Consider the following 17044-nt stretch of genomic DNA (forward strand, 5'->3'; position numbering starts at 1 on the left):
ACCACAAACACACACATGCTTTCTATTAAAATCATTGTTGATATAACTCTGCTTTTTTCCCTCTCTTGTTTCTTTACTTAATTCTCTAAAGCTAAACATCCTTGAATCAGTTTCTATTATTGTTTTTGTTATTGTTGTTATTATTATTATTATTAATTATTATTATTATTATTATTAATAATAATAAAAGAAACCCATGTCCTAAAGGTAAAATAAAGCAAGAAAGCAGTGCCAGCCCTCCCAAATTTGGTGCCTAGACAATTTGATTTGGCGCTCTGGATTGATACTGTAGGTACTAGGTAGCATGGATTAATAGGTAGCATGGATTGATACTGTAGGTAGCATGGATTGATAGGTAGCATGGATTGATACTGTAGGTAGCCTGGATTGATACTGTAGGTAGCATGGATTGATACTGTAGGTAGCATGGATTGATACTGTAGGTAGCCTGGATTGATACTGTAGGTAGCCTGGATTGATACTGTAGGTAGCCTGGATTGATACTGTAGGTAGCCTGGATTGATACTGTAGGTAGCCTGGATTGATACTGTAGGTAGCATGGATTGATACTGTAGGTAGCATGGATTGATACTGTAGGTAGCCTGGATTGATACTGTAGGTAGCATGGATTGATACTGTAGGTAGCCTGGATTGATACTGTAGGTAGCATGGATTGATACTGAAGGTAGCCTGGATTGATACTGTAGGTAGCATGGATTGATACTGTAGGTAGCATGGATTGATACTGTAGGTAGCCTGGATTGATACTGAAGGTAGCCTGGATTGATACTGTAGGTAGCATGGATTGATACTGTAGGTAGCCTGGATTGATACTGTAGGTAGCATGGATTGATACTGTAGGTAGCATGGATTATTTGGCAGAACACTGGCCTTGCAGGAAAGGGAGCTAGATGTAAATGTGTTTGATTGAAAAAGAGCATGCATGTTCATGGAGCATCCCTGAGCAAAGACAGGTCAGAAGAATAAAACAAGGCCATGGTCTGGACTCGGTCAAGAAGCGGCTCGGCTTCTGTTCTGTCCTCACCTGGACACCGTCAAAGAGCCCACACTCCACTTCTGTTCTGTCCTCACCTGGACACCGTCAGAGAGCCCACACTCCACTCACGCTGGGGGATGTTTAATGGTGGCTAAATGAAAACAGACAACAGCTCCTGAAGGCCTCAAACCCTCCTCTGCTGGAGTGAGTCCAGCCTGCTGGAAACATGAAGACAGACTAATGCTGCTCCACCTGTCCTGCTTTTCAACCCTTTCATACACATGCCATGGCAGTGTTGTAGTCAGGTCACTATATCTCCAGTCCAAGTCTCAAGTCCCCAGTGTTTGAGTCCGAGTCCAAGTCTGACTAACCAAAGAAGCGTCCAAGTCGACTCGCCATTAGGCTACTCACTGAATGTGAACACACGTGCCTTCCCTTGCACCAAATGTAATAATGTCACTGTATTAATATAGCTATCAATATCTCATGCCAAATTATTAGGGCCTGTTACAAAGAATATACATACAAAACACACACGCACGCACGCACGCACGCACGCGCACACACACACACACACACACACACACACACACACACACACACACACCAGTCTTAATCAGTGTTGGGGGTAACTAATTACACAAGTAATATATTACATGTAATATATTACTTTTAGCAGTAACTCAGTAATATAACTTATTACAATAGGATTTCAGTAATATTATACCAGTTACATTGTCAAGTAACACAAGTTACAAATTGAGTTACATTTTCTTTGATCAAAGGACATATTTAAATAAAGATACACTCATTTCCTAATCAAATTGTGTGTTTTTATGCAAATAACCACTATAGATGAGAATAACAAAGGAAAAAGATAACATTTAGAATTTTGGACAGTTTACACTGACTTCAAGACGGTTGAAATAATTTTTCGGGATGGTTCCACATTTAGAAAGTAACTTGCCCAACACTGGTCTTAATCAATCCAACTTCTGAGTTCGAATCAACCAGACATAAATGCTTGAGTCCAACTCCGAGTCTTCAGTGCTCGAGTCCAAGTCGAGTTGGACTCAGACTCAACTGCAACACTGTTGCCATGGTGATAAAAGCATCACCGAGGACCCCCAAATCCACCGAGCAACGTTAAGCTTGCTTTCATTTCCCTCACTTTTGAAATATTCTCCCTGAGCCACAAGCACCTGGGTCCATGAGACAGCTGTGGTGCTGTCCAGAGAAGCACCTGGGTTCATGTCCAGAGAAGAAGGCCCAATTCATGTTGTTCTGTGGGGAGACAAACTTGCATCACAGATTCTGCTAAGCATTCAGTGGTCCAGTGGGGAACTGGTATGCACTAATAGCTTGTTAAAATATCAACCATTATGTCTGGTCATACAAACCATAGCTTGTAACCATGGCGATACTGACACTTTACCACCACCAGCAGCACCCCCCACACACACCAACCACAAACAAACCCACAGAGTGAGCTCACCGGCCCTTGGCAACAGCCAAGTGAGTCTAACAGAGCAGCCAGTAAAATAATGTTTGGGTGTGGAGCCATTATGAAAGATTACAAAATCGTTCAACTCGGCACTAAGCGATTCCCAGAGGAGCGCTGGTGAAAAGCCGGCATGTCTATTTGAGAGCAGGTAAGAACAGCTGCCAAATCTTATTGTTATTGTGGTGGACTTGCTGAAGGCCTGATGTGGGAACCACACGCACATGCTTTCTGTTAAATTATTATTGATAACCTGGCTTATCCAATTCGATCAAACTAAATGCCCTTCCTGGATCATTTCCATGGCTGCATGCCTTGTGTTTGGTTAGAAAATGCCCTGAAGTTGAAACAGGCTGTTAATGTGGGTGTTGGCTGTGGGAATCTATCCAGGTTATTGTCCCAGTGTTGTAGGTGCAATGAGCACGGTCGTTATTATTTAGTTTATAGAGTCATAGAGATCCTAATGCTGCCAATCATCTGCAGGCCAGCAAATTACTGTTGTTGCATGTATATAGTATAATCCAGTGGTTCTCAAATGGGGGTCCGGGGACCCCCAGGGGTCCTTGAGGGGGTTCCAGGGGGTCCCCAGCCAAAAGGGGGGTAATTTATTTTCGCTATATCCCATTCATAAGTAACACAATGACTATTTTGGTCATGGGTTTTATACACTTCTGTAAAAGCATCTTCTAAAAGCATCAATCTTATTATCATATGGGGGACCGTGGGACAAAATCCTATCAAATGGGGGTCCGTGGTCTAATCTTTGTCAGTTTAGGGGTCCTTCATGTGAAAACATTTGAGAACCACTGGTATAATCTGCTCTGAGAGCAGCATTGTTTGAAACGTGACCTGGGATGCAATGCAATGTCAATTATGAAATTCTAATATCTACTATTTCACTGTGCTATAACATGTAACATTTGTTTTCTAAATGATTTCCTACAAATAAAGCCATTAAAGTGCATGTGTGAGCCATTCTGTGAGTGTCTTTTCTCTTTTCAGGCGGCCATGTTGAATGTGTGATGCGTGAGAGGAGGCCACGCCTCCAGCATGTTTCTCCACAGTAACCAGAGGAGGCTGTTTGAGTGCAAAGCCTTGTGTACGGCCACACCATTCCCAGTGTGTCCACAGAGGGCGCTCTCCTCTGCCCAGACAGACAGTAACCAGAGGAGGCTGTTTGAGTGCAAAGCCTTCTGTACGGCCACAGGATTCCCAGTGTGTCCACAGAGGGCGCTCTCCTCTGCTCAGACAGGGCTTTCCTCCAAAGGCTCTGAGATGTTCACTCTGCAGGGTGACACAACTGTCTTTCACTCTCCTCTCCTCAACTCACACATACCTGACATGTTGTTGTATCTTCTGTTATGTTATGACTGTAAAATGCTGTTTATTCAGAAAGCCTCCGCCAGCGAGTAGCTGTGGCCGGAGGCTTTCTGTTTCCGGGTTCTCCGTCCGTCCCATGCTCGTTAACACGTTAGCCTTGAGGGAAATTCTTAAGATTTGGCTCAAATGTCCACATGGACTCAAGGATGAACTGCTTAGATTTTGGTGGTCAACGGTCAGGTCAAAGTTCAAGGTCACTGTGACCTCACAACTGCCCATTTCATGCTCGTTAAAGCAATATGTCAGGAACGCCTTGAGGGAATTTCTTCAAATTTGGCTCAAATGTCCACTTGGACTCAAGGATGAACTGCTTAGATTTGAGGGATAATACTACAACAACAACAACAACAACAACAACAACAACAACAACAACAACAACAACAACATAATAATAATAATATGCAATCCTGTATCAGTGCGAGGGTTCTGCTGCCCGCTCCAACCGAGGCCCAGCAGTGGGAGGGTGACGCCCAGGTTGACAGCCCAGAGCAGAGGGGGAGGAGGTGGGAGGCCGAGGTCGGTGAGCAGCGCCGGGGAGCGGCTGCAGGCCCGAGCGGGGCTGGGGGCCAGGCCCAGGACGGGGCCCCGGACCAGGGCGGGCACGGATCACACAGATCCACACAGGGAAACATCAGGTACATGTCCTGAAGCCTGCGGCTGAAATGTTTGAATGCTTGAAAAATGTCTCATTATAATCAACAGATCAAAGGTGCTTTAAGGATTCTGAAGGATTGAGTCAACATGGTTCTCATTCCCAAGTGAGTCAAATAGTGACACTTTGGGTTGGCGACCCCAGAACCAGAACCCAAAGTGTCACTATTTGACTCACTTGGGAATGAGGACCGTGTTGACTCAAACCTCTTTGTGGAGTTCTCTCTCCTGATTGGATAAAGGGGGATGGAGTTCTCTCTCCTGATTGGATAAAGGGGGATGGGATAGCACAAAGCAGAGCGAGTGGGAGACCCATGCTACTGACCAAAACCTCTATATCAGTGATTGCTGTCAGAATATCGAGCTATTTAACACTTATTTGAACAAAGAATCACTTGCAACAAGTGTAGTTGTATCAATAAATATGTAATCAATCAAACAAATGGCCAATATCGGCACCATATATGAGTCTAATCTGGTACCAATGTGTACTCCTTGTTGTCATAATGGGGACCAAAGCTGCTGTTTACTCACAGTGGTAACCTTGACAGGCCTTTGTGATCAACACTTCTCCTAGGGGAGAAAACCGAAGCCACACACACACACACACACACACACACACACACACACACACACACACACACACAAGCACGCGCGCACGCTCAACAGCTTCCATCTGCCTACAAATCCCCATAACCAAATAACATGCGTACATGGTTTTCCTCCTCTGGCTCGGGACATGAACAGCTGTGACTATTTCTTTATTTTTTTTACTCCAACAAATGATAAAATTTTATCGGCAATTGACATGAAAGTTCCTCTCGTTTCCCTTCTCTCTGTTTTGGCCGTGTGAGTGTATGTGTGTGTGTGTGTTGTGTGTGTGTGTGTGTGTGTGTGTGTGTTTTTGGGGCAGTTGGGGATCTCCTCTAGCGATAACAGACACAGTTGTTGAGATGGTGACATCATGCTCACTCTATCACACTGACCATGCTCATTTCAACATGTTGCGTTTGGGATGTTGGCGAGTGGTGAGTGACATCTGCGGCGTGGCGTGGCCTCTTTCACATTGGCCAAAAACCCACTAACATCCACTAACATCCACTAACATCCACTAACACCCACTAACATCCACGAGCATCTGGCTTTTGTCTGCAGTGTGAAAGGGTACCAGTCTGCAGAAGTCATCATCCAGGTCCGGTTGGCAGCGATGTAAACATGCGATGTGCACGTAGTCTATTTGCCAACTATGACACCTCCAAAAAGGGAAGATTTGGAAACCAACCAAAGCCCCAAAGTCATGAATCGGGAGAAATGCAGGAGAATTCTGGGCCCCGGGAGAAAACCAGGAGGGGGCGTGGAAATAGGTCCCTCAGGAAAAAAAGGGAGAGGGTTGGCAAGTAACAACACGCTAAGTAACACGGGTGGACACGTTAATTTTCGTGTTAAATTTTTTGGCTTATTAAGCATGAACTAAACCTTAATTTAGTGACCCTTATTGTAAAGTGTTACCGTAAAAATAGGCTTAAAGGTCCGCAATGTCAGGGGCAGTTCAAGGCACTTCTGGAGATGGTAGTCCCTTTTTGACCCAGAGCAGAGGCTAGCCGTTTGTCTGAGGTATATCAGAAGTAATAACTGAGATAAGTCATGTATGTTTAATATGTTTAACACATTTCCTCCCAGAAACTCCCAGAGCCCCCCGACATGACGAGAGGCAGGCGGACAGAGCCCCCCGACATGACGAGAGGCAGGCTGACAGAGGAAAGGTTTCAACCCTGCATCTTTATCTGCCTTCATCGCACTGTGAGGATGAGGAGGAGCGGGATGCAGAGGCCCAAGAGACCGGGTATGATTTCATCTGTTGGAGTTAGAGGACGGCCGGCCATCTGCATCTGTATCACGTGTCACATCTGCACTTTCCCCCCAGGTCTCCTAAGTGATGTCAGTCAGGTGAAGCAGGTCTCCTAAGTGATGTCAGTCAGATGAAGCAGGTCTCCTAAGTGATGTCAGTCAGATGAAGCAGGTCTCCTAAGTGATGTCAGTCAGATGAAGCAGGTCTCCTAAGTGATGTCAGTCAGGTGAAGCAGGTCTCCTAAGTGATGTCAGTCAGGTGAAGCAGGTCTCCTAAGTGATGTCAGTCAGATGAAGCAGGTCTCCTAAGTGATGTCAGTCAGGTGAAGCAGGTCTAACTAAGTGATGTCAGTCAGATGAAGCAGGTCTCCTAAGTGATGTCAGTCAGATGAAGCAGGTCTAACTAAGTGATGTCAGTCAGATGAAGCAGGTCTCCTAAGTGATGTCAGTCAGATGAAGCAGGTCTAACTAAGTGATGTCAGTCAGATGAAGCAGGTCTCCTAAGTGATGTCAGTCAGATGAAGCAGGTCTCCTAAGTGATGTCAGTCAGATGAAGCAGGTCTAACTAAGTGATGTCAGTCAGGTGAAGCAGGTCTCCTAAGTGATGTCAGTCAGATGAAGCAGGTCTCCTAAGTGATGTCAGTCAGGTGAAGCAGGTCTAACTAAGTGATGTCAGTCAGATGAAGCAGGTCTCCTAAGTGATGTCAGTCAGGTGAAGCAGGTCTAACTAAGTGATGTCAGTCAGATGAAGCAGGTCTAACTAAGTGATGTCAGTCAGGTGAAGCAGGTCTAACTAAGTGATGTCAGTCAGATGAAGCAGGTCTAACTAAGTGATGTCAGTCAGATGAAGCAGGTCTCCTAAGTGATGTCAGTCAGATGAAGCAGGTCTAACTAAGTGATGTCAGTCAGATGAAGCAGGTCTAACTAAGTGATGTCAGTCAGATGAAGCAGGTCTAACTAAGTGATGTCAGTCAGATGAAGCAGGTCTCCTAAGTGATGTCAGTCAGATGAAGCAGGTCTCCTAAGTGATGTCAGTCAGATGAAGCAGGTCTAACTAAGTGATGTCAGTCAGATGAAGCAGGTCTAACTAAGTGATGTCAGTCAGGTGAAGCAGGTCTCCTAAGTGATGTCAGTCAGATGAAGCAGGTCTAACTAAGTGATGTCAGTCAGATGAAGCAGGTCTAACTAAGTGATGTCAGTCAGATGAAGCAGGTCTAACTAAGTGATGTCAGTCAGATGAAGCAGGTCTAACTAAGTGATGTCAGTCAGATGAAGCAGGTCTCCTAAGTGATGTCAGTCAGATGAAGCAGGCCTCCTAAGTGATGTCAGTCAGGTGAAGCAGGTCTAACTAAGTGATGTCAGTCAGATGAAGCAGGTCTCCTAAGTGATGTCAGTCAGGTGAAGCAGGTCTAACTAAGTGATGTCAGTCAGATGAAGCAGGTCTAACTAAGTGATGTCAGTCAGGTGAAGCAGGTCTAACTAAGTGATGTCAGTCAGATGAAGCAGGTCTAACTAAGTGATGTCAGTCAGATGAAGCAGGTCTAACTAAGTGATGTCAGTCAGATGAAGCAGGTCTAACTAAGTGATGTCAGTCAGATGAAGCAGGTCTAACTAAGTGATGTCAGTCAGATGAAGCAGGTCTAACTAAGTGATGTCAGTCAGATGAAGCAGGTCTAACTAAGTGATGTCAGTCAGATGAAGCAGGTCTCCTAAGTGATGTCAGTCAGGTGAAGCAGGTCTAACTAAGTGATGTCAGTCAGATGAAGCAGGTCTCCTAAGTGATGTCAGTCAGATGAAGCAGGTCTCCTAAGTGATGTCAGTCAGGTGAAGCAGGTCTAACTAAGTGATGTCAGTCAGGTGAAGCAGGTCTAACTAAGTGATGTCAGTCAGGTGAAGTGAAAATCAAGTTACAGGATGTCTTGCGGGGGATGGGGGATGAATGGATGGATGGTTCGCACTGTAGAGAAGTCCAGTCCCGCTACTGGAATAGCTTACCACCTTCAACAAATCTTTGAGATATAATTTTAACATCAACAATAAAAACTGCTACATTAATTTCAAGACATCTTACTTAGGCTACCATAGAATGATGAAGGACACTTTATCTGTCTGTCTGTCCGTCCTCTCTGAATCATTTATCTCTGCAATGGGTTGGCTGATGGATCTGAAACTGCACATGGGCATTGAGCATTGGGATAGGCAGGAAGTGATGGCATTGAGCATTGGGATAGGCAGGAAGTGATGGGCATTGAGCATTGGGATAGGCAGGAAGTGATGGCATTGAGCATTGGGATAGGCAGGAAGTGATGGGCATTGAGCATTGGGATAGGCAGGAAGTGATGGCATTGAGCATTGGGATAGGCAGGAAGTGATGGCATTGAGCATTGGGATAGGCAGGAAGTGATGGCATTGAGCATTGGGATAGGCAGGAAGTGATGGCATTGAGCATTGGGATAGGCAGGAAGTGATGGGCATTGAGCATTGGGATAGGCAGGAAGTGACAAAGTCGGTTTTCCCAAATTAAGCTGTTTATGACCATTTTTCTGCAGTTCCCCTTGGTGCAATTTGACTGTGGGGGAGGGGTGCACGGCACGCAGGAGTGTTTGCAGAGGGAGGAGGAGGGTGTGAATTGAAGGGCACACAGACACAGAGAAGCAGAGAGAGATAAGCTTGCATCCAGATAAGAATCACTATGCAAATAGATTCATAGGGGCAAGTGATGATGGAAGCAATGCAGCCATGCACAATGAAAGCATTGTGTCGGATTTGGAGAGAAATCTGCTGGATTGCTTTACGGCACAAAACAGGAAGAAGGCACTGTTGCTGCAAACAGCAAACAGTTTATTTTTGAATATAAGGTCAGTGTGTCAGATCAGTGTGTATGCAGCCTATCTTTAATTGTGACCTCATGCTGCACAAGTGACACCAGTAAAAATTCCAACCAATAAAACATCACATATTTTTAAACAACCCCTCCCCCTTCTCGCTCTAATTGATATTCCATTGGTTTACGCTTGCCTTGTGATGATGAGTGACTGGATCTCGCCCACATTTTGATTGACCACTACATGACTACATGCAACTAACTCTATGTCCATGTCTTCCATGCAGGCCTTCAGCGGGAGAAGAGAACATTCAAGAGACAACTGAGGTCAACTCCACAACTCCACCGGATCCCACAGACATCGACCAAACCCCAGGCCCTCCACTCCACTGTGCGCCCCCGTCGCCTTCTGATGACATCACACCGCAGGGCGCTGAGGACGACAGACATTTCAACTATGACGGAAACCAGAGCTTAGAGCAGATTGGAGATAACAGAGCCAGGCCGTTCAGACCTAAACAGCCTCCACATGGACAGGAACCCACAGCTGTCCAGAGACAGAGGCCCCCCACATCAGTTAAGGAACACGGGGCCCATAAGGAGAGCCTCCCCCGAACCAAAACTACCAAGACTCTGCTGTGGGGCCCTGATGGGCCGCAGGAGGTTACGACTGTGTCTGTACTGCAGGGCCACTTGAGAACAAGCAAGAAGATGTGGAGAAGTGATGAACAAAAATAGTCAAATGTGCAACAGAATAACAGAAAATTAATCGCCATCTATTTGTATAATCAATTAATCGTTCAGACGAATATTTAAGAAAATATACAAAAATTATCTGGTTCCAGCAAATGTGAATATTTTCTGGTTTCTTTACTCTTCTATGACAGTGAACTGATTATCTTTGGGTTGTAATGTGGACTGTTGGTACTATGGACAAAAGAAGACATTTGCAGATGTCATCTTGGGCTTTTGGGGGAAAAGGATCGGCATTTTATAGATAGACCAACTGACTTATCGATTAGGGGAGAAAATATGACATATTAATCAATAATGTAAATACTGTATAATCCCAGCCCCACTTTGAAAACCACTGGCACAGACCACATCAAGGATCTGAGCTTCCAGAGTAACACATCTGGATCCAAGCAGGACATGTGATGAAGACCTGTTTCCACTTGAAGCCAAACATTTTCACTGACCAGTGAGTTTGAATGGAAGAGGATGTCGGAATCCTCACAATAAAACACAGCAACACAACATGGCGCATGATGGCATCACAGGCTCATGATGGCATCACAGGCTCATGATGACATCACAGACTCATGATGACATCACAGACTCATGATGGCATCACAGGCTCATGATGACATCACAGACTCATGATGACATCACAGACTCTAAACAAACAAATCCTGAGCAAAAGCTCAATGTGTTCACTACATCTGGAATGAGCCACATCCCTTCTGTTCTGGCTGAAGAGAAATAACACTGCTAACAATGACGCAGGAGACTGAAGAAAAGACTAACGCGTGCCATAGAAACAAAGCTTGGACTGAGCTTTAAACTCAGCAGGTGAAAATAATCACCATGACATGTGGAGAAACATTTTCTGCATAGATGCCTTGCTTTGTGAATTCATATCATCAAGTTTCAGTGTTTGGTTTGTCATGTGTGTTTGGACTAATGTGGATGTATGCTGCCCCCCTATGGCTGGCTGGTTAAAGACCCAGACTCCACATACCCTAAGATATTGACCTTTTTCACAGTAGCCACTTATTGTGTCTATGTGTCTAAAAGGCAGGGTAAACACAGGTGCAACCAAAACATCAATGAGGGTTTCCAACTTCCAATCTATACCTCATTCATGTTTTGGTTTACCCTGCCTTTTAGACACAAAAAATGGCTGCTGTGAAAAAGGCCCTGTGAAGAAATTAATTTTACAAAATTCTCTCAAATAATATGGATGCATCACTCTCTTCAGTTCACAAGCTGTGTGGGGCTTCTCTGTAGCTAGCTAGGTGAACACACCTCACTAGTCTCATGGGGAAAATACCGCTATCTCTACACCAGGGGTGCCCATAACATAACTCGCCAGATAAATCTGAAATTTATTTTTAATCCATAAAGTAAACCCCATTCATGTATCTACCGGTAACTCAGTATTTAACATGATGAAATAATGCAATACTGTTAAAATGTGCTAAATGTATACTTGGGGGGGGGGGGGGGGGGCAGTAAAGAAGTAGCTCGTGACTAGTTTTATTTTTTGTAAGTAGCTCTCATCCTAAAAGTTTTAGCACTCCTGATCTACACTAATTATACAAGCGCCATACACAGTAATGTCTTTGGTTTGCAGTTTCACTTAAGAATTGCAATGTCCATCCATACAGTATTTGTTACTAAATGATCAAGGTTTCAAAACATTTTCCATCTCAAAATCAGCCCCAATCCCCACCATACACCGTTTTGAATTATGAACAAAGTTCAGTCCTAAATGAGCTACTGTAGTTCATATTCCTGTATAAAATGTCAAAAACTTTTCCATGTCTTTTCAAGGATCCATAACAGAACTTCCATGAGGCAGTGACTGAATAAACACCAGAATTACTACATTGGACAAATAGGAGTGGACACACCTCTTTATATTGGATTTACATCAACAGCTACAGAAAACATTTGCTGATACGTTACATTACGTGGAAGGTTATCCACAGAAGATTACTTTAACAATTTAATTGCACACAAAATTCCATGACTTCTCCAAGTCTGGAAAACAAAATTTTTAAATTCCAATACTCCCAGCTTTGTCTGGGGGAGGAGGCCCACAGTCTGACTTTGAAAAGCGCTGTTGTAGATACTTTGTAGAAGAGGGGTGGCAGAAAAACAGCCAACAATGAGTCTTTTACACTGGTTTATTTTATCAACAGAAAATGCCTTTAAGCTTTGACGGCAAATTTACGCATGGCGTACAGGAGCTCCTTCCTCTGCTGCTTCTTGGTCCTGAGGCTCTCTTCATGCTTGTTCAGCCTGCGGCGGAGAGCTCTGGTCTTCTTGGGTCTCAGGTCCAGGGGCTTGTACTTCTTGCCCTGAAAACAAACAATCAATCAATACCAAGACAACATTGCCACTATATCAGGATGAAAATTAACCAAAGTTAAGAAAAAGAGGTTACAATTTGTGAAAATCTATCATGTTTCAACCATGGGATGATGTGTAAAGCATCATCAGACGGAATATTAAAAAGCCCCTATGAGGAACATTCAGGCCGTCTCGGGTCTCAGTCTTTTGGTAAGCAGTTGAGAATGCATCAGCAAATCATCAGCTCAACGAAATCATCTTTGACCATGGACGCCATATTAAAAGAGAAAGAGTGCCAGTGGTTGTGGGGAAAAAGGCACGTGTCAGAATTGTGTTGTCAGTGAATCTACTGCACGCTCTCACCTTGTAGAACTTCCTCAGGTTCTCTTTCTGTGTTTGGTTGATGACAGTCAGAACTCTGGCAATGGATTTGCGGACAACGCAGCTGGTGGAAAACAAAAACATTTCAATTAATTGGTAGTAAAGTTGCGTGGTATTTGGTCCAAATTCAAACCTTCAACATCCAAAGACCCATACAGATCCTGGTTTAATAGTAGGACATGAAGACGTTCAACTCATGACATGAGCAAATTAAAATTTAGCTGAAAGCAAATATTGTCTTGATTACCAGTTCGACAAGTTTTCTTCCATAGTCACAATTAGTCAACAAAGAGCTGCAGAGTTTGTTAATCACTAAAATTGGATTTAACTTTTCACTTGTGGAAATTACACTCGGCAGAGGAGTAACTACATGCATTGTCAAAGACAGCTGTTTCTGGCATTATTTAGGTTTCTTGAGTAGTGGCAGATTATAGCACATGTATACACAGTTGTGAATCATACCTGACAAAAATCCCATTGATTTTTACACATAAGAGCCGAAGTGCTGACATCCAGGTCTTAGTTCCACACTCATTCCTGCAGTACTCTTACTCTATAACAATTTGTGTCGCACACTGAAATCTGGCACTACACATTGACCTCCACCATTTTTTTTAATAAACGCTGGTGTGCCATAGAGGGCTGGGAGTTTAGGTTTTCACTTCAGAGAATTTCACTGATAATCTGTACTGTTTGATTGGAATGAAAAGCTTCATGACACATGGCATTGAACCAGGAGTCTTCTTATCCCATCTCATCCCACAGCAAAACACCGCTCAACCACCTGCTTTATATGCTGTCTGTCTACCTGCCATTTTGATCATGCTAGACTGCCTGCTTTCATGTTTACCTTTTCGCAGACAATGCTTTTCATGTCAATATTCTCGAGATCATGTCAACATCATCAAAGTTAGCTTAAAAACAAAAACAGCTCATATGTGAAATGCATCAAGGAGGGAATGTGAAAAAGCTACCATGAGGAACATTCAGGCCGTCTCGGGTCTCAGTCTTTTGGTAAGCAGTTGAGAATGCATCAGCAAAACATCAGCTCAACGAAATCATCTTTGACCACGAGATGCCATGCAGGAAAAGTCGCAGTTTAATTGTGTGTGTGTGTGTGTGTGGGGGGGGGGGACAGGACAACTCCATTCACCGTTAACAGAAAATAGTTTTGGTCATCCTGTTCCAATGACTGGATAATGTGAAAAACAGTCTCACTCACATCTTGGAGAGCTTGGAGGCAGCTCCACCTGTCACTTTGGCCACACGGAGCTGGGACAGCTCATTCTTCAGGTCGTCCAGCTGCTTCAGCAGCTCCTCCTTCTTCTTGCCCCGCAGATCTCTTGCCTTGATCTTGGCCTGTATGGTGACAGAATGGATCAAGACATTTGTTTTAGTGACAGATAGCTCTCCAATAGTTTCAAACAGTATGCCTTCTGAAACGTATCTACAGGGTTGCTACACATTGTATAATAAAAAAAAAATAAAAAAAAAAAAAAAAAAAAACTTTTTCCAGGCCTTGCTTTGACGATTTTGTCTGGGTTCAAATCTTAAGCAGATAAGACAGCAACAAACTTCCTCACAGTGACAAATACCACAATATGCGAGATGATTGGCAGGCCGCAGGGTTCCTACGTGCTTTACATTTGACATCCCATCTTTTTCCATCTCGGGTCTCAGTCTTTTGGTAAGCAGTTGAGAATGCATCAGCAAAACATCAGCTCAACGAAATCATCTTTGACCACGAGATGCCATGCAGGAGAAGTCCCACTTTAATTGTGTGGGTTTAATGCATGCTGACAGCGGCTGGGTAATAAGAGCATCCCTCCATCTTAACATTATCCGTCAAAACAACAAAAACCGTTGACTCAAAATGGGTCTACAACATCAAAGCTAGAACTTTTAGAATTCCCAACTATTCAAGACCTGGGAATATTTTTTTATATCGTTTTCCAGACTTGCGTAGAAAACCTGGACATGTTAACGTATCAGCAAGAAGCTTCAGTCGGCCCTATGCTAGAGTAAAACACATCGCGCTGCAACGAGACAACTGTGTAATATAACTAACAGTCTGTCAAGTTCCGACTATGCTGCTGTATTACGTTAGTGTTTAGTTCACACTACCGAGTCATGTTAGCAAGGTAACGTTAGCTACAAACCCTGCCTCTCCATACCGACATAAGCTAACTAGCTAGCCACGCAAGCTAACGTTAGCGGATAGCCTCAGCGCCAGGACACGATAACATTTTTATGGAAAATAGCAACATCCTACTAATCACAACATACACCAACAGCTACATAAGAAGCTTATGCACACGGATATAACACATGTCTGGAGGTTTTGGGGGTGTAAATGCTGTGATTCTAAGAGTTTGTGGAGCAGCGGCGGGTTTCTCACCATGTTCCTCTCGCTGCCCTGTCGGAAAGGCCGGACGTACCGCGTGGTCTAAAAGTAGCTTCCGGATAATTTCTTCTTCGACGGGTTTAAATTCCCTTTCTGCAAACTCCAACAGCGCCACCGGCGGAAGGACCGCAGAATAACCGCCACTCTTTGGAACAGGACAAACGTATCTTGAAAACAGATCACCTACTAGGGTGGGGGTTAGCCTGGCCCTGGGTAAACCCAGCCTCCACGTGACCTCTGAAACCTACGCTACAGGCATAGTCTGTGACGTCACGTTGAAGGCTTTACCCAGGCTAGGTGGAGGTATGAATTAATTTCTGTGGTATGAAATACCGGTGAGAAATTATAGAATTATTGAGACGTGCTGTATGAGTGGTTTTCAAAGTGAGGGCGGTGGGTGCTGGTGGCTCAGCTAATATGATTACTATTATACTGTATAAGATTTATGGAAGGAAATTATTGTGCCATTTGTTAACAAAACCCAAAAGAATATAATTTATTTTATATTTTATACATACTGTAATATTAACAAATATAACTGAATCCTTTCCTTCCTCCACAAAACTGTGTAGCGTTAACTGTTGAACGCTAAACCCCCGAGTCCCGACACACAAATTCAATGCAGTCTCCAACCTGCACCATGCTCGATAACACGGAAACATTTGGGAACCCCTGGCCTAGAATACATCAGAGATAATATATGGTAAGATAAAGAAAAAGCTGAATTCACAACTTGATGTGTAGCCAGACGTTGATTTCTCATTTTCAATTTATTCTCAATAAATGGGGGTAAAGATAAGCATGTAGTGGAAGCTATTGTTAAATCATAGAATGCAGAAGACAGAAACTCTGTAGTGATTGTACAGTATTTAACACAGCAGAATCAAACAGTCAGAAAAGTGCATTGCTTCTGTGATTCTCATGGAGACACTGAGACAGTATATTAACCATTGGAGACTGTGTCTGTCACTAGTAACATTGTGACAGTCTTCCACTCAAGTAGGTGCTGCATCCTCCATATAGAAGAGAACTACTACTGAACCTCAATGACAGAATTTTCTGCGGGACTGCCAGCGGTCACCCAGAGAGCCTGTGTGTGTCTCGGATTCACATTTTATGCATATTTTTGGAATGAATAACATAATTTTTTAATATTCAAGGCTTTAAAAACCAAGGGGGGGGGATGGGGGGTTAGAACAGGTTCACGTCTACGATGATAAATACTGCAACTTGCCACATCAAAACCATTTCCATAGACTGATTTATAAAGTTCTCAATGCATATGTACAGTTTTCATATATAAATAGACATGGAATGTAGTCATTTACATCAACACAAGGCAGGTACAGGTTAAGAGTTATGTCCTCTGCTCATCTTCATTTACAAACGTCATGATTATCCAACAGGGCAGCAGTAGTCCAGGCCAAAGTGCTCAGGTTTGTGCCAAAGGAAACAGGGTTTCATGTTCAGAAGGCCAAGGAAAATGAACTGGAATCATATCATGGAGATTTCAATCTTGTGTAAAGAAATGCAGTACAATGAACATGCAATTTGAAGAAAATGTTATTTTTTTTTCTTTTAACCCAAATCTGAAGCCTTTATGTCCGTTTGACCTGGATGAGTAAATCAAGTCGGTCTCATTGAAGCCGGGGCAGCGGCTCAGCACTCTGGAGCACAAGACATTTTCATTTAGAAGCCCTCTGAGATGAAGACGAAAAGAAAACAACCAGAACTGAGTGAAAGCCAACTGTTATGTTGCAAAAGGGCCTCCAGGAATCAATGGCTGTAGCACATTCACCCAGAGAAGACATGATTGGACAGAGAATATTAACACTGCTCTTTCCATGCGGTTAACGCCCCTTTACCCCGCCCCCGCCCCGACCACAGACCACCTTTACCCCGCCCCCTCCCCGACCACAGACCACCTTTACCCCGCCCCCTCCCTGACCACCTTCACCCCGCCCACAGACCATAGGCAGT

At 43.8% G+C, this 17044-nt stretch overlaps 1 protein-coding gene across 1 annotated transcript; it reads right to left on the reverse strand.

Moving 5' to 3' along the window:
- Nucleotides 1–12095: 12095 nt before the first annotated feature.
- On the reverse strand, nt 12096–15202 carry rpl35 (ribosomal protein L35). The gene is made up of 4 exons (XM_083644063.1): nt 15059–15202; nt 13883–14019; nt 12643–12724; nt 12096–12287 (listed from the first exon to the last, which is right to left on the reverse strand). The coding sequence occupies exons 1-4, from the start codon at nt 15059–15061 to the stop codon at nt 12138–12140; spliced, it is 372 nt and encodes a 123-aa protein (XP_083500189.1). The 5' UTR covers nt 15062–15202; the 3' UTR covers nt 12096–12137.
- Between the last annotated feature and the right edge of the window lie 1842 nt (nt 15203–17044).

Source organism: Poromitra crassiceps (genome assembly GCF_964638095.1).
Source record: "Poromitra crassiceps genome assembly, chromosome: 10".
Classification (NCBI taxonomy): domain Eukaryota; kingdom Metazoa; phylum Chordata; class Actinopteri; order Beryciformes; family Melamphaidae; genus Poromitra; species Poromitra crassiceps.

Coding starts and splice junctions, on each gene's coding strand:
- rpl35 (XM_083644063.1), bottom strand. Junction 12,725..13,882: donor GCCTCCAAGCTCTCCAAGAT/GTGAGTGAGACT, acceptor GTTTTCCACCAG/CTGCGTTGTCCGCAAATCCA. Junction 12,288..12,642: donor ACCTGAGGAAGTTCTACAAG/GTGAGAGCGTGC, acceptor GTTTGTTTTCAG/GGCAAGAAGTACAAGCCCCT.